General features: G+C 35.9%; 1 protein-coding gene and 1 pseudogene across 14 annotated transcripts; both read left to right on the forward strand.

Moving 5' to 3' along the window:
- On the forward strand, positions 4-5,660 carry LOC109720319. 14 transcript variants are annotated; one of them, XR_002218896.1, is made up of 6 exons: positions 4-199; positions 1,425-1,446; positions 2,259-2,293; positions 2,934-3,004; positions 4,154-4,358; positions 4,505-5,660. XR_002218896.1 is itself a non-coding variant. In XM_020247357.1 (6 exons), exons 1-6 carry the CDS (start codon positions 5-7, stop codon positions 4,614-4,616), a joined length of 543 nt encoding a protein of 180 aa, XP_020102946.1. In that variant the 5' UTR covers position 4; the 3' UTR covers positions 4,617-5,660. The 14 variants fall into 14 exon arrangements, 5 of the variants coding, with proteins under 5 accessions (XP_020102946.1, XP_020102950.1, XP_020102947.1 ...); XR_002218893.1 differs by having other exon boundaries at positions 4,195-4,358; XR_002218894.1 differs by having other exon boundaries at positions 4,195-4,354; positions 4,505-4,554.
- LOC109720720 lies at positions 7,525-11,607 on the forward strand (annotated as a pseudogene).

An 18,382-nucleotide genomic window follows, 5' to 3' on the forward strand; every position in this document is an offset into this window, starting at 1 on the left:
GCCGATGGGGACCTGCCACGACTCGTCCATACGATTCGCAACGAACGGCGGAGATCGATCGCTGCGCTACGTCGTTAACAAACAACCAATGGCGGTCTCACATATGCGTGTGGAGTATAATACGCTCTCTCGGTGCGAGGCGAGGCGTTGCGCGCGCTTTTATATGCGGGGAAAAGGAAAAAGCTGCACAAGAAGGAAGGTAATTTCCCTTTTAACTATTTATATTTAACTTTTAATTGTGAATGAAAAATCAAAAAAGTTTTATTAGTAACTTGTATACAATATAAATAAATAAAGAATATATAAATAAAAAGTTTAGAATATTTTTTACAGAAATTACAAATTAATATTTGGGACGTTTTGAAGCACTTATATAAGCATTGCAGGATAGTAAAAAAAGTATATATATATAGAGAGAGAGAGAGAGAGAGAGAGAGAGAGCAGGCATTGTTTGCTATTAGGAACACAAAGGCTTCCGTGCTCATAAGCTGTTTTTGATAATAGGATTTTCGAATCGATGATCAGCTAGCATATTTGAATTATCTAAAAAATAAATTTTGCAATTTTTTGATATCTTTTACCTAGCGATCAAAAGAGTTCAAAATCAACAACTTTTAATGATTGATGTATATTGTTTGCAAGTTTAACGGTATAGTAGTATTCAAATCAGATGAAATTTTAGTAAAAACTTTTTTATACCATGTACAACGAGATTAATATTTCTAATCGAAAATTTTAGTGCTACATCATAACTTTTTGTGAAATTTTTATTTTCAATCGTTGACTTTAAGTCTTTCCGATCACTAGGTAAATGATATTGAAAAACTGCAAAATTTATTTTCGAAATAGTTTAAATATGTTAGATTAGGTCTAATGGAACCGATCGTCGATTCAAAAATCTTCATTATAGAAAACGGCTTAAGAACACTGAGCCCTAATGCTCATAATAACACACAAAACCTACTCATATATATATAAAGAGAGAAAGAGAGAGAGAGAGAGTTGAGCTAGAATCAATTGATTTCTAAACACCTCAAGTGGTATAGCTCATGTTCAACTGTGCCGATCGTCGATTTGGAGGCTCCATCATCGAAAACAAATTAATGGCACCGTTTGCTACCAATAGTATTCTAGCTCAACTATATATATATATATATATATATATATATATATATATATATATATATATAAATGGAAAGCAAAAGGCAACTATAGTGTAGCTAACAAGATCCCCCAAAATTTTCTCTTTTTCTATTATATCATTTTTTAATTACCCTCGCTTTGAAGAAACATCATTACAAAAACGGTCCCCAACTATAGAACGCTAACAATTTAAAGCTTCTACTTATTTTTTGTTCAGTGGAAAATTGACAAATCGTTGAATAGTGCTCTTAAATCTTAATTATTCAATCTTGCTCCTGCAGATACTTCAGCTGGACCAAGCAGGTTCTATTTTATATACATATTTGAATTACTCCATTCATCCTACAATGCTTCTATTTTATAACAAAAGAAACCAGAATATTGTAAGTTTTTTTTTCTTTTTCTTTTTCTTTTTCTTCATCCGGGGTCCAAAACACCACTGCGTAGTAACGCATTTTTTTAATTTTGTTGTTTGAGTTTAATACATATTTGTGTTGATAAAAGATATTTGAACAACAATTATGGTCATGTATGCATAGTGAGATTTGAATTTGGTTACAAAAGTTTTAACTCTAATTCAGTGTGAGGATAGGATTTACAGGGGATGGAATGGATATTTCTATATGAATCCTTATTATATGTACCTGGATGTGGAACATAAATCTCCTATCAAGCAAACCTTTGATTGATTAGACATATTATCTGATCCATCATCAAGTGGTCATGCCTAATAAACTGTCAAGCACTACAATATATCTCATTAGGGTCCATCTGTTAGGTGTTAAGTCGAATTAGAGCTAAGATCATGAAGCTAGAAGCCAAAAACTTTGGTTGGGTCAATTTGCAGAAGAAATAATCTTACGGCCAAACCATGTATGTTGTTTCCTCTTTATTTTGAACTTTTGATATTCCAGAACCGGTGTTGTTCAAAGAAGCACTAGTAGTTTTTTCGGTTAGAAGTTTTCTTTAGCTCTTTAGGTACAATAAAACAGAAGTTTTATACGGTAGTTCCACTTTTGCGGTCCAAAACTCATTTCGCTATTTGAGTTTTCTGTCATGATTCTGAATCTGAATTTTATGTTTGTTAAACGCTTGATTTATACTTCTTGCTACAGAAAATCTTCTGCTTCAGAAGCCACAAGATAAGCAGGTATTAATCTCGCAAACAGCAGTATCTTTGTAATAGCTTTCTATCTTATGGACCATGCATTCAAAAAGGGAAAAAGAGAAAAAAAAGAAAAAAAAAACTTGGGGTGTAAAGGCAGTGAGAAAAGGAGTGCACGTGAAGAGGAGGATGGTTGCTAACCTCTGAGCAGACATAACATGATGGAAATAGATAGTATCATTTCTTCCCCTTTAATCTTTTATCATACATAACCCCTTCCTTTATATACATGCTTTACTTTTCCTTTCCCCTTAAACTTTTCTATGCACAAGTAGCACAAAATGTGCTTGGAGAATCTTATCGATTGTTTGTTCATTCATGTAAATATCCTGAGGAGGCTTTGAGGTTTTAAACTTCCAATCTATTCCAATATAATTACATCTTATCACGCGGGAGAATATTTAGTACTAAGTTGAAGGTTTGATAAAAGCTCTTGGTATGAATTTCACCATACATCTTGATTACTTGCGGTGTACGAGAATCAATTAATATTTCTACTGGTTAAACCATAATAATGCTCTCTTGGCAAAAGCATAAAAAACAAACTCTTTTGTGTATTACTTGTGTCTTATTTGACATTGATCAAGTTCATCTTGCTCTTTGTTTCCTTCTTTTTGTGTTGCAGAGATTTGAACAGATGGTGAAGGAAAAGCAAGTCATTAGATGTCCCCAGAATGAGAGAAGCACCATGCGAAGGTAAATAAAAAGGAAAGACATCTAAAAGCTATCCATCTACCTTGTATGTATCACTTTCTTTGCTCCTACTTGTCTACTTGTTTAAGGCAAATTTGCAGAAAACAATACTTTTTGGCAGCTTTAAGTAAGACAACTAAGCAAGAATATATTACCATATATAACTCTGCACTAGAGAGAGAGAGAATACAAGCATTAGCCATTAAGGACCTTAAGAGAGCTAAACCAATAATACAGCATTGCGTTTCAACTTTTTTTCTTGTAGAGAGAAAAGCATCACATTTTAACTCTTGGTGATGCATTTATGCAATGAAAATTCCCCAGACAAAAAATATATGTATATCAGTGTTTATTTTTGCCATTTGAAAATTTCTGCAATTTACGACATTTATATTCCGCAATTAGGACATACTATATTGTGAATTGCTATTTCTGTTGCAAAAGAAAGATGTATAGCACATGTTTATAAGAGAATAGATTGAGAGAGATATCCCCAATCATGGATGAGAGATTCGTGAGCGAAATATGAGACGACAAGCTTAATAGATGCAATGAATTTGATAATTCAATGAAAAGGACAGCTTCTTCAGATATTAGAGAAGGAATGTATCATACATGAAAAGAGTACAAGGAGAACAAACCATTTCAAAATTAACATGTGGTGAGGAAAGTGGAGACATATAAATTATTCGGATACAATCGATGTTGAAACGGAAGACACTGACCATATATCTCCATGGTCTCTTTTCGCATTTCGAATCTCCAATAATCGGAGGATTTTTTTTTTTTCCTTTAAATATCTCTCATTTACTGAATAAGAGATTAGAGTTATCTTCTCTATCTTATGCTTTGCTATAACACAATCCAAGATGATTCTGTTTTACTTCTACATGCGCCAAAAACAAAACCGTTTTGCTGCTTTTGTTGCAGTAGATTTATTGCTTCTGTTGTTGCCACTTCAGTGAGCTACTACATTTTTATGTTTGATTATGATGGATACTACAAACAGAATTTGCATAAAAATGAAGGGGTATGATTGTTACTGGATCTACCATAATGCTGTATAGTAGTGACAAATATTACAAACAAAGTAGTAATCTTGATTGTATTAATTAAATCGACCGTAATGAATCGGAATGATGGACTCAAAAGTTAGCTGTTGGGTGGGGTTGGATGTTACTGCAACTTTAAAGAGAGAGATGCCGATGATTGTGGCATGGGGGCCAAGAAAGAGAAGGAAATGATGCTCTGATCTATTACAGCACACATCAGAGAGGCCCACCCTACACCATGCATGAGCATCCAAGAGCCACCACCTTGTTCAACAGTTTGAAAGAGTACACCCAAAAGAACGTAGGTAAAATGTTTGGATAGTCCTTGTGTTATATATCCTGATGTTGTCGCTTGGTTCCTGTACATTCACTTTCTCTCTCTCTCTCTCTCTCTCTCTCTCTCGCTTAAATACTTACTGAATTTACGACTAAAAACAGATGTTTCTGGTAGGCTGATACTGGAGGGCTTTTTTCTGGAAAGGGAGGAGCATTGTAGCTGGGGGACATTGCTTGGTGAGCGGGAAAATAGTATGTCGGAGCAAAAAAGAGGGGGGCGGGCCTAGGAGTCAAGGACTTAGAAGCAACAAACGCTGCTTTACTAGCAAAGTGGTGGTGGAGGTTTCTCTCAGATAAGCCCTCGCAATAGGGCGGTTTTATCGGAGGTGTTTGCTGTTCTAGAAGGAAACCCCTTAGGGAAGGAGTGTCCTTTAGACCTTTCTCCCAGTGATAGTGAAGTGTACTACAGATCAAGCATATCTTCATATGTGGTATTTCTTATACAATAGAAGACGGTAGTAGTGTATCTTCATATGTGGTATTTCTTATACAATAGAAGACGGTAGTAGTGTCAGTTTTTGGATGGATAGATGGAGTGGCCAAATGTCCCTGCAGTCACTCTTTCCTAGAATTTTTAACGAGGTAGCATCAAAAAATCATAGGGTTAGAGATTGTTTTGGAAGGAACGGTTGGAGATGGCATAAGATTCTACAGGGCTTTGCTCCAGGATCTCAATCCGATAGTGAATCAATATTGGAGTTGAAGGAGCTACAAGCCAACATTACTTTCACGGACAACCGAGATGAAGCCGGATGGAGATGGAATTTAACAGAAATATTTACGGTTAATTCAGTTGTCCACGAAAGGAGGTTCATTCAGTTGAGGAAAACCAAAACTCCCTTGAAAGTTAAAATTTTTGGGTAGCTGGTACTGAAGCATAGGGTACCAACAAGAGATAATCTGTCGAAAAGGGGACGGTCAGGAGAGGTGTGTTGTGTGCTTTGTATGGAAGAACTTGAGACGTCGACCATCTTTTCGCTAGTTGTTGTTTCTCAAAAGCATTGTTGGAGTGCTTTCTACCAAATAAGCAATTCCTGAGTACCTGTTCTTCAACCGGCGCGCTCTGGAATGCTAGCAACGTTAAGTAGGGCACTGTAGGGAGAAGGGAATTATCAACCATCGTTACTGTCTGCCATGGTTGGAGCGGAATAGAAAAATCTTCGATAATAGAAAACTAACGTTGAGACAACTATCGGTGGATTTACGATCTTGTAGGAACCTTTAGAAGCTGCATTGCAATTATTATTATTATTATTTTTTTAACTTACGAAGCCTTGTTGCTTCAACTTATTGCTTAATTTACCTTCCTATTGAATGAAGCGGTAGCATATTACTTTCCTTTCCAGAAAAAAAAAAAAAAAAAAAAAAAAAAAAAAAGGAAGAAAAAAACAGATGTTTCTTTCTTTTCCCTTTTGTTTGCCAAAATGGGCAGTTTTAACCATTAACTCAGTATGGTGACCCACCTATTTCAATTCACTTTAAACACTTTAGGGATTAAAATTTTCAAATGAAATGTACAGTAATCAAATCGCCGCACTATGATAATAACCATACGTTCAACCCAGTAACAATTTATTATACTGCTATATCTATGCTTGTCAGAATTCTAAATCAAAGTGAATTGGTAGGTAATCTCCATGCCGGCACGCTGACCTCAAAAGCACAAGCAAATCTGACAAACTTACTGCCACAACTGCATTTTGGAGCTCTATCAGAGGTGAGTTCAAAACTATATGAACTTGCACAGGTTTGGGTATATTCCGATCCTGTTATTGACACAAAGCTTTCTAAATTTACAGTTCACAACGTCCGGGAATTTACGTACACTAGTGTTAGCAAATAAATCATGATATTAGCAGGTGAGAAATGAACTAAGGTGAATAGTCATAGTATTTTTGAATGTTAAGATTGGTAAAGTATCGATTTAATTGATACAAACCTAGTGTAATAAATTAGTTCTCAAATCGCAGAGCAAAAGAAATTAAAAATAAGAAAGTAATCACTCGCCCAACTGGATGCTGGGCTTACTTATTCTTTCGACTGGGTTGAGATCAGACTAGCCCATTAAGAAGGATAGGAGGACCTAACAACGGCCCATTTACATTTTATTTATTTATTTTTTTCATGAGAAGTCCATTTACATTTTACACAGTTACCAATTCCAAACTTTGAACAAGTACAGAGCTTTGAACGCCTATTTGGTCATGTTGTATGGTGCCGTAGTACTTAAATAATGTTATTAGGAGAAACATTATATTGAGTCTCTCCTGAATAGTTCCAATTCCCAGCAAATTTCGCTTAGTTCTGTATTTTACAGCCCTATGCAAGCGGGTGAAGTAGAAACATAACCAAAGAGATTATAAAATGAAGCACTTCTAAAAGATATTATAAATTTTAAATATTGGTATAAAAGGCTAAGATGAGAAAGCGAAAAATTCCAAACTTATTACTAGGAGTCTATGGTGCGAGCCAAAAGAACATTTTTACTAATCACAACATCCAAACGCGGCCCAGGGAAATCCAACCCTTGTTTCCTGTTCCTAGAGGCAACGGGCCACGTGGCACGTGATCGGTGGGTCGCACCTCGCCACCATAACGTGATGGTGCGATCGGTCCAGGCTCTAGATCGGACGGCTGGGATCCGGTTAGCAAGCCGTGCCGTACCGTACACGTGTTGCTGGCTCATAGGTTCGGGCTTTATCCGTCGGCGGAAGTGGAGCTATCACGACAGCTATTGGGCCTCGCCCACCAGCGTGGCAATAATTTAAAGTGGCGGCCCAGCACATTGTGGGCCAAGTCCACCACGTAGGACGTTCTAATAACAATTAATTAATTAATTAATTACATGGGCCCTACAAGTCCCCAGAAACCAATGGGAAGCTGCCGCGAGTGGGCCCAAGCGTAGGAGGTGAACCGCGTTCGGTTGGGCCGCTCAGGCTGTCCGTAGGCCCACATCGAGCTGTCGCCCGCACGTGTCACCCTTCCATTGGTTGATCCCCCCGCCGCGGGGCCCTCTTCTGGATTCCCGCGCTCCCCACCACCCCCCCCCTTTCTCTCTCTCTCTCCCTATATTATAAGAAATTATTATGAATTATTATTTAAATGAAATTAAATATAAAATAAAATAAAACCCGCCAACGCTCTTCCCCATCTCCCACAACTCATAGCAAAACCATTGCGGAGCTCAACACCCACCCCCCCCCGGGCTACTCCACGAGACCTCTTTCTCTCTCTAGATTCTAGAGAGAGAGAGTGTGAGAGAGGGTGAGAGAGACGCGGCGGCGGAGGAGAGAGGAGGAGGAGACCGGACGGCGAGGATGATGCGGAGGTCGGGATCGGACGGCGGATCGAGCGGCGGATGGTCGGAGGACGCGCGGCGGCGGCGGCGGCGGCGGTGGCGAGGTGAGGCCGGGGGAATGCTCGTGCAGAAGCGGGCGGAGATGCGGAGGCGGCGGCGGCGGCGGCAGGCGCTGGGGCGGCGCCGCCGCCGGTGGTTACGGTGAGGGTGGCGTACGGCGCTGCCAGGTACGAGTTCTCCGTCTCCTCCGTCGCCACGTTCGGTACGTTCTCCTCCCTCCCCGCCCTCTCTCTCCCCCCCGCCGTTAGGGTTCCGCTATGTCCCTGTTAGTGTATACTCTTTACTAGCCGCTAATTAATTTTAATTACCGACATAATTGTGGGTTTAAGAGGCGTAATCCCGTAAATTAGAGGGGTAAAGTAAAATGGTCCTTACGCTGCGTCCTTTAATTTACCGATATGCCCTTGCATGCGGCAATCGAGTAAATAGAGTGTGGAGAAGAGCAAATGATTGGATTAGTTGGTTTACATAATATTGTACGGATGGATGCGCCCCACGTGTCCTTTTACCCGATCCGGCGGCCGGAAGTGTGGCTGTAAATATGTGCGCTGATGCTGATTCGTTGTGATTTTACGTTTACTTATTATTACCCCACCGACACAACATTTACGGTGGCAATGTTGAAATTACCATAATACCCCCCTCTCTCTCCCCCCTGTGGGTTCACGAGAGTGTACGCGCCTCCCCTGTTTAATTTTACCGGGCATCATTGATGGAAATAACTGTAATAGTTAAATGCATTGGTAGTACTTGAATTATTAACTTATTGCAATTTGGTCCTTGAATGTTCGGCTTGCATTGCTTGGTCTTTAATCTTACATAATTTCTAAAATATATATATGTTTAATTCTTTAGTCATCATTTACTTCACAATCCTTTTGCATCAAAACCACCAATAATTGATGGATAATTCATAATTTTGACAAGTCATACATGTGATGTATGGAGTATGCCCCCTAATACAAAATGAACTACTTGTAATAAGTCAACAATTTTAAGTTTTTCTCGCAAAAACTGTATCTTTTCATAGCTAGTTTGTGTTGAACTACTTACATTGATGAGTTACGAAGAATGCGATTCATTCGTGTGAACTAGTTTTCCGATTATGGCTCAATAAGATAAAATTGCACACGGATTGCAGGGGAGTTGAAGAAGCTTCTAACCGCGAAGAGTGGTTTACAGCCGGCCGACCAAAGGCTAATTCACAGAGGGAAGGAGAGGAAGAACGGCGAGTTCCTTGACGTCTGCGGGGTGAAGAACCGATCGAAGGTGGTGTTGCTGGAGGATCCAACGAGCGCAGAGAGGAGATTCCTCGAGATGCGCAAGAACGCGAGGATCCAGACCGTCCATCGTGCCATCTCCGACGTCTCCTTGGAGGTGGACAAGTTGGCCGATCAGGTAAGCGAAAGTCGCATGCGGCTACTGTTATCGAATGATTGTAGTTAGGACTACTGCTTTGTTTGGCCTCGCAATAGAATGTCGCACTGCAACTGCTGAATGCGTAGTGAAGTGTGCTTTAACATAACTCGCTGTAGCTAAAAGCAGAAGAAGAATCGGCTAAAATGTAGGAAATCCTCCTGTAAATATAACGGTTTTCACCTTGCCGCCATGAATATATTGAAGCCAATATATGCATCAACCCCTAAAACTACAATTTTCAATCACTTGGCTCCTCCGTCCTATGTGATTCTTTAGTTAAGATGCATCATTTTGCGCACTGGTCAATAGAGTAAAATTACAGGTTTTAATATATGGGGGGTGGGGTAAAGGTGAAAATCGAGATACATTGCAGCTAACCTAGTTTGGTTACCTTATATTTTCATCTAAGCCTGCTTGCTTGTTTACTTCTCTTTTGCATATTGACATGGTGTATTTATTACGCTTGGAGTTGTAGTTGGTCAACATACATTTGCATGTGAAGGTGAGAGAGTTCATATTTAGAACTAATGTTGACTCGAGTAAGTAATGAGGCCCACTTGGAAGTAAAATAGTTGTTGTGGTTGGAATATTAAATTGCATAGCAACAGCAAACAACAAGAGTTGTTGACTGTGGTGATTAAATCATGTTTATTTTTTCCTTACATAATTAACATGTATGTTGTCGTAACGAATTCGCATTGTGTGGACTTAGGAAATGTCATAAATTGGTAGAAAAATTTAGGTGCTCACTTTGTGCGCATGGGAGACAAGGAGGGCCCGGCACACTGAAGGGGCTTAAATTTGCACCTAAATAATTAGGTGAACAAATTTATAATAGTATGTAGTAGCACTAGTATGTAGATTTCAAATTAGAAAGTTTTCACATATTTGGGGAACCACCTCTTAATTAACTATGCCAAAGTACGGGAAATTAATTTTTCAACCATTTTCGAGTTGAAAGATATCTTGCTTAATTTCATACTTGTTTCTTTTTTCATAACTTAGACAAAATTTTTGTGGTATTATTACTAGAAAATCCCACTTTTTAGTTCTATGAATTAATATCTTATGTTTTCCTAATATATTAATTTGTTTCTAGGTAACTACTATTGAGAAATCTATTTCGAGCGGGAATAAGGTGGCGGAGGTGCAGATCACGACACTGATCGAGTTGCTCATGAGACAAGCTGTGAAATTAGATAGTTTACCAACCGAAGGCGACAATTCCTCGCAGAAAAATCTACAGGTCGGCAACATTTACTCCTTAATATTTCTATTTAAATAAAAATTTACCACTGCGTACATTATGCATTAAGGCCCGTAAAAACATGCTACGTAAGATTTAAATGCTGATCAGTGGCCTAAGTAAATGAACCACTTTCTCCTTTGCTAGTAGTTGTAACATACTTTTCAAGGCTTTTTTGCTCAGTGCATGCACTTATTTAGTTCACTGTACATTGATGGCATTGCCCTACATGTTCCCTAAATTTCTTGACATGTAGTTTTGGAAACCACATGCATGTTTCAAGGGCAATAATTCCAGGACATGAGATCTCAAATTCTCACTCATTTTGACACATTTCGAGGAGTTAAATTGCAAAAGCAAAATGTTTAAGTATAAGAGTTAATCGATCTAAGTAGAGTTTTACTTCGAGAATAAGCTCGTTACTATAAGATCTTCAGATGATTATCACAGTTCATTGGAAGCCACTAAAGAATTGAGCAAAGAGCCGGTGCTTCTCGATGGCTCAACAACTCTTGTTGGATCCACTATGTCGTGTAAAATCATCTGATTACATGGTCCCCAAACTTTTCACGTGAACAATTTAGCGCCTGTACATTACTATATTTTACAGTTCCATCCTTCACGCGGATTGACCGTTTGTTGACCGTGCAGCAGCTCTTTTGGTTTAAAACAACCGTTTTTAACACTTGGTTTCATTTTATTTTTATTTTTTCCTTTCCTTTTAGGCAAAGAGGGTGCAGAAATGCGTGGAAGCTCTAGATGTGCTCAAGATCTTGAATGCGAGACTAAAATCAGTAGTGGTTACGACAAAGTGGGAGACGTTCGACGCTCCTACGACTACAGAGTGGGAATTTTTCGACTGAAAATGTTCTCCAATTTTGATTCTCCTCATTCATTGCAGTGTATTTTTAGCTAGCAGCTAGCTAGACCCATCTCAATTGTATTCATTACCCTTTTCAAGTTCAATCGGTCTAGTTAATAACTGGTGTTGGTTCCCTCCTCATTCTTTTCTTCCTTCTTTGCTTTTAGAATTCTGATCTGCGCAGTGAAAGCGTTCAAAACAGCGAAACCAATAGCATTTCCTCGTGCAAATATTATTCGGAATTCGGGGTATTTGATCGAAAAACTTTTCCGAAAAGACTTTTGTAACCTGAGAATTCCGAAATCTGAGGTTATGAGTTTCCTCTTTGATTAATTTCTCTGCTGATTCTATGTTCTTTCTGAGTTTCCTCTCTGATTAATTTCTCTGCAAATTCTATGTTCTTGTTCCAACCCAACCCAAAACCAACTGTCATGAGCCCGAGAATACCCGATTAGGGCGGTGTTTATTTTGGGCCTGGGTTAAATTTAGGGTTTGGCCCAGGAGAGTCATAGGACTTAGTTTGATGTGATAGAAGCGGAGATATATTTATCAACTTATCATTTTCCTCGCTCTTTAGCTCAGCGAAGCGTAGTAGCGTTACTATTAAGCCAAAATCATGTCCAAATAATATGTCCGTGTTTAATTGTGATCATGTATATGTTAGGTCATAAGAAACTTAATTTAATTCTATTCTATTCTATTCTATTCTATACTGCATGCCAAGCCCATTAGCACCACTGATTATTTAAGCATTCATTTTTAAGGCTTTTTGCTTGTGCCTGTGCATGTATCTTTGGAACCATAAGTCTCTTTTTCGTATCTTACATAAGAGAGTTCATATATTTCACTTAAATTTATGTGCCCATCACATACATCACCCTAGCTTGGTCAAAATAGAATATGTCTAGCACACAAAAGTTCATTAAATAAGTACTCCACAAATTCTAGGGCACAACGCATGTTAAATTAATTGGCCGTACATTGTCACCAGGGGCCATATTTTGGGACTTGAAGATTTGGTTATGTAAGCATATGTCCACCTTTCACTTAAACTAATGCAAAGATGGGTTAGGACAAGGGATAAGGTATTTTTACTCACAAATAAGAAGTTGGAAGCTTCTCAAAGATCGAAAGGCGAAACCCTTGGAGGATTTTAATTTAGAAGCTGTCAAATTTTTTTTTTTTCTTTCCATCAGCTCTATTTAGATAATACTTTTGAAAAAGCGCAAGTAGTGCAGTGAAACATACACTTATCTCTTTGGCCACTATTTTCAGATTTGTCAAATAATATTAGCTAACAAAAGGGACCACACGTCGCAATAATTTTGGTTTCCTTGTAGCTTGTTTATGCGAACTTTATTTCACCGAAGTTTTGAAGAAAGATGCATGTTTTGATTGCGTAAACTTCTAGCGACATCTTTAGCAATTTGTTGAACTAGTTGGATTTGATTTGGCTTCCAGAAGCTACGTAAATCAAAGTACATTAATAAAGATTTTTCTCTTTTTTTTTCGAACGAGAAATTGGTGTGTGGCATTCTATCCATTTTAATTTTTTTTTTTATTTTTTAGAAGTAAATTTAGATGAAAGTATAAAATAATTAGGTTTCTAGCTTGAAATATTGGATACCAATTATTCAGCCTTTTACCACTTGTGCTGGGAGCGAATGGTATACAATAAAAAATTTCAAATGAATAACTAACATGTTACTTTCTACTAATAATTTAACAGCGGGAGCGGGGGAAGAGAAAGAAGAAGATGAGGTGATGAGGATCGGAGAATAGTTTTTTTTTTTTTTTGAAACAGTACAATTTTTATCGAAAGAGTGCAATATTTATATTAAACAGCGTAATTTTCTTATAAAACAGTATAATTTTATTTTTATAGTGCAACCTTCATCTTCTTTTTTTTTTTTCTCTGATTTTTAAATTTTTCAGTAACAGCAACGATATATAATGGTATTTCAAAGAGAAAAAAAAATCTTTATTTTTTAACTTTTTATTCATATTTTTTTTTATCCTTTGCATCTCTATTCGCTCATTGGAGATGGGTGCATCTTTTTTCTTCACCCTCACGAGCGGCGAGCATCTCCTCAGCAACAACCTCATCACCTCCGTCCGCTCTGCCCTCACTCAAACCCACTCCGAATTCTCCTTCTCTTTCTCCGGCAACAGCGAAGGCGGAGGCGGAGGCGGAGGCGGAGGCGGAGGAAGAGGAGGTAGCACCGCTCTCGTTAACGTTGCCGAGGACCGCCAGCATCAATAGAGGAAGAGATGAAAGAAGAGGAGGTGGTGCCGCCCTCATTATCGTTGTCGAGAGCTATGGAGGTGCTGGAAGAGGCGATGAGGATCGGAGAGAAATAAAAAATAAAAAAAAAAGAGATAGAAATAAGAATATTTTGATCAATTTATTAAAAATTTGATTCGAATTTATAAAATCAAAAATAATAGCCTATTTTTCTAAAACTGCAAAACTAATAAATTTTTGATACAAGTTGGCCATGGTTTTGCTTCAACAGTGTACAGATAAGATCTCAGAACGAAAAGACCAATTAAAGGGGCATTTGGTTCATTTCTAATCATTGCAATTATCTCTTCCACAACACTCTGGTCATAATATAATAATAATACACATAAAATTTGTCCACATCACCTTTATCACTAAAGTGGGTCTAGCTGTGAGGCAAATGATTCGGTGATCTCATTTATGCTTTGATATCTCTTACATAAATCTCTACTTCACCTTAAACTTATCTCAGCTTGTACGATTGTGCAGAGGTGGCTATATCATATTAGTTTATTACATTCGTATACACTTATCTCCTTAATAAAGTGTGCTTGTCATCAGGTGGGACAAGACTTTTTTTTTTTTCCTCTTCTTTTCTTTTCTCTCTTTTTTTTTTCTTTTAAGAAATAAATGGGACATGACTCATGCATTTTTTAATTTAATTCTTCGATCGCATCTCCACTACTTTCGATATTAATATTATGAGATGAGCTTTTACTTTCGACAAATGGTCAAGCATTTTATATAAATTTTTTTTTTTTTTTGAGAAAATAGGTAGCAAGCTACCTGCTTCAGCATTTTATATAAGTTAAAAAATAAAAATCAACAAATGGTTCTACAACAATGCCTCTTGATTGACTTTTCGATGCAATAGTGTTTTTTGCATTTGCACTCATAGTTTTGCGAAGATTCTAGGTTGAATAATTGTGAGTATAAATAACAAAATAATTAGTGCATACAAAGTATATATTTCTTCTCAGTGGCAATTAATCCTGCCCTACATTTTTTTTTTGTGTTTTTTTTTTGTAAGAAATCTTACCAATCCAAAGATGAGAATCATGGATTTTGTGCATTATTATTGTGAAGCATCAGCATTATATATAAATAAATAATAAATAAAGTTACTAATTGGGAACCCATACAAGGCCTCCCCGCATTCCGCGGAAGTGGGACCCACTCCTCTCTTTTTTTTTTGGGTTTTTTTTTTTTCTTCTGAGTCTATTCTTATTTTGGAGTGTGGATCGTGCATTCAAAAATTAAAATTTTTAATTTAAATTTAAAGTTTGAATTTAAATTGAATTTAATTTTTGATTGTAAACTTAAATTTTTTATTTTTATTTTGATATTTGAATTTGCATTCAAAATTTATATTTTAATTTTAAATTTAAATATGTAATTTTAATTTTAATTTTAATTTAGAAAATTAGAACAACTAGTTTTGAACTATTACGTTGATTTATTATTATTTTTAATCATTTTAGATGTTTTGCTTCATAAGAGAAGATGCAAGATAACGAACTATTAGCGAGCTGTATCAAATGCATATTTTCTTTACTTTTAATAAAAATTATGATGAGATCTTTAGCAATGTGTATATATTAAAGTATTCATTCATAGAAATGATTTAAAAAATTATTTACATTAGCAATCAAGCACCATGAATCAATAGTCACAATTTTAAAAATCTTAAATCATATTTTCTTTACTTTTAATAAAAATTATGATGAGATCTTTAGCAATGTGTATATATTAAAGTATTCATTCATAGAAATGACATTCAAATATGATTTAAGATTTTTAAAATTGTGACTATTGACTCATGGTGCCTGATTGATGATGTAAATAATTTTTAATCTTTTTTTGAAATTAACAAATTGATGTCATGAACTAAGAGAACTTATTTTTTGAATTTCTTTTTCTTGAATGATTTTTTTTTTATATTAGTTTTTTCTCCAGTTAAATAATATGTTTTTAGTTTATGTGAGTGATATTTTGCTAATTCGTATGCTATTAATCTTAATCTTAAGTTAGAAAAATTATTTTTTAAATATATAATATTAGAATATTTATTTTCACAGTTGAACCTTTTTGCAGTATAAAAAATATCTATTTCGATTTTCAAATGCTGTTTTATTAGTCTTTTTTTTTTTTTTGCTTCTGATAATTAACTATTGATTCCTTGATCACTAATCTGAAATTTTGGAATCAAGTATTTTATTAGTTGTATTTATAGCGATAAAAATTAACGAAAACTTTCCTTAATCGTTAACAACGGCAATAGAGACACTACCGCCAGGACTACCAAAAATAGTGCTTTCACTTTCATTAATTTTTTAATATTCTTTATTTGTAAATTCTACTCTAATAATTATAGAAAAATATTACTCATCTTTTTTAAATATTATAATGAGCTTTTCTTTTATTTTAAACTGTTTTATTCATTTTAATTATTTAGTTTAGATATTTTCAGAAAAAAGATATACTTTAGTTTTATTTTTTTTAATTTTTATCATACAATATTAAGATAAACAATATTTGAAAATATTAATGCGCACAATTAATAATAGCTACAGAAGATAAGCAGATTTATATTTTTCGATAATTATATATTATAAATTATTTTTCTGATATAAATTTTAATATTAAAGTTTGTATTAATTTATACGCTGTAATGACTAACTATAATAATATCTATCCATCGCCTCGCGCTGTCCCGCGCTGTCCCTTAACTAGTGTAAGATGCTTTTTGACTTCTTTTCATATAAAGCTCCTTTTCTCCTTACTGTGTGAAATGGCCAAGGCATGTTTTGCCACCACATATAAATATATTCCTTGCTGAGCAGTACTATTATCTTATTTTGATTAATCCAAGAACACACACAACCCCAAGAAGGGCAAAAAATGGGGCCAGTACTGTTTGGAAAGGACACATTCATGCCTTTGAGTAGGTGAGGAGTTCTCTTCAAGCCCTTTATTTGGTCACCAAGTTGTGCCCACAACCCTTATTACCAATTTAATGAGTAATTTGACGCGCCAATGTTGTTCACCGTCGCACAGCTTGAATCGTGGAAACTGTGTCTAGCTAGCTAGATCTCTCGTTTTTAGAGTTCATATTATATATGCGCATCTTATTAGTTATCATTCTCAAATCTCTTCTTAGCGGTTGGATTAATCTCGCGCGCTTTGATGCATGCTAGCTATTTTAGCGGTGTAATATATATATTTTTCTCTTTGCGCTTTCTCAGTAGTTAAAACATATATGGTTGAAACTAAGGGTCGAAGATTATTCTTCCTGCTTCATCTCTCAACTAAATGAGCCCAAAGCAAGGAAATGGAAAAAAAGTCTCATAGCTGAAACACTACCATATTTATCTTACTGATCTAAACAGCAAAAAGGCGCAATTCCTTTGAAATATATATATATATATATATAATATATAATAAGAACTAGCTACTATACTATCGTAGCACGGACGCTCCGTGCTACCAAGTTGTTTTCGATGATGCGTCTTCCAATCGACGATCGCTTCCGTTAGACTTGATCTACACTATTAAAAGTATTTAGAAAACTAAATTTCAGATTTTTTCGATATCATTTACCTATCAATACAAAGTAGTCTAAAATTGAACGGCTGAAATATAAAATCCATAAAAAATGATGATAAAGATTTAAATTTAAGATCAGATATATCTGATCTTACTCTAAATATGTGAAAAGAATTTTCTATAAAATTTTCATTGCATTTGGATTGTTTTAACACCGTTAAACTCACAAAACACCACATCGCCATTAAAATTGTCAATTTTGAGATCTTTTGATCACTAGTCAAATGATATGAATAAAATCTGAAATTTAGTTTCGCAAATACTTTCAATAGTGTAGATCAAGTTCTAACGGAGCCGATCGTCGATTTGGAAGCCGCATCATCAAAAACAACTTGGTAGCACGGAGCGCTCCGTGCTACCGATAGCATAGTAGCCGGACTCTATATATATATATATATATATATATATATTAGCACCCTATCATGCACCTAGCTCATTTATATGTATCAAGATTCCTCTTCCAAGGTTGAGGTTGAAAATAGGTAAAAGAGAACAAGTCACACTACAAAATTTATTGAGATAATTAGATATCCACTCTTCCCAATCTAGATGCCTTTTGTTCGATCTGTATTGAGGTTTTTTGAAAGTTCCCACCCACCCATCAATTCCCATCAATTCCCATCAAATCCCTTACCTAATGGCCTTAAATTAAAATAAAAGCTTTCTATTTTTGGAAGTTTCCCTATCAATTGGCAATCCCTATGGTATCCTAACAATCCCTACTATCTCATCTTGCTTATCTAAATCTAAATCCCATCTATCTATGCATATATTGGACCATAATTTCACCATCTCAAATTTACCTCTATATATATATATATATATATATATATATNAGTAAGTTCTAGCAAGCTTGAATATAATTAGCAAAAGTTTAAACCTTAATTTTTGCACTTTTTATTTGATTCTCCCTCTCTCTCTCTCTCTCTCTCTCTCTCTCTCTCTCTCTCTCTCTCTCTCTCTCTCTCTCTCTCTCTATAGCTAGAAGAAGAATTTTGAAAGAATATGCATTTTCTATTTCCTCAAGTGTATTTTTGGCCTTTTAATTATGGCATTGGAGATTGAAAAAAAAAGAGTATAGTATTTGCAAGGAACTTATAACAATGAAAGCCTTCTTTGGCATGTAGGAGTGGGTGATGTTGACCATTGCCTAAGGGTTAGGTAATTCCCTACACCAAAGTAGTGAATCACTTGGTAGTTGAGCACTGTACGATTTGA

The sequence above is a fragment of the Ananas comosus genome, linkage group 14, assembly GCF_001540865.1.
Source record: "Ananas comosus cultivar F153 linkage group 14, ASM154086v1, whole genome shotgun sequence".
NCBI lineage: Eukaryota > Viridiplantae > Streptophyta > Magnoliopsida > Poales > Bromeliaceae > Ananas > Ananas comosus.

Bases quoted from the DNA above. Each gene is read 5' to 3' on its own strand.
- LOC109720319 (XM_020247357.1), top strand. From the start codon at position 5: ATGGGGACCTGCCACGACTCGTCCATACGATTCGCAACGAACGGCGGA. The intron at 1,447-2,258 runs GTTCTATTTTAT...TTCTTGCTACAG, and splicing joins ACTTCAGCTGGACCAAGCAG to AAAATCTTCTGCTTCAGAAG. The intron at 2,294-2,933 runs GTATTAATCTCG...TTTGTGTTGCAG, and splicing joins AGAAGCCACAAGATAAGCAG to AGATTTGAACAGATGGTGAA.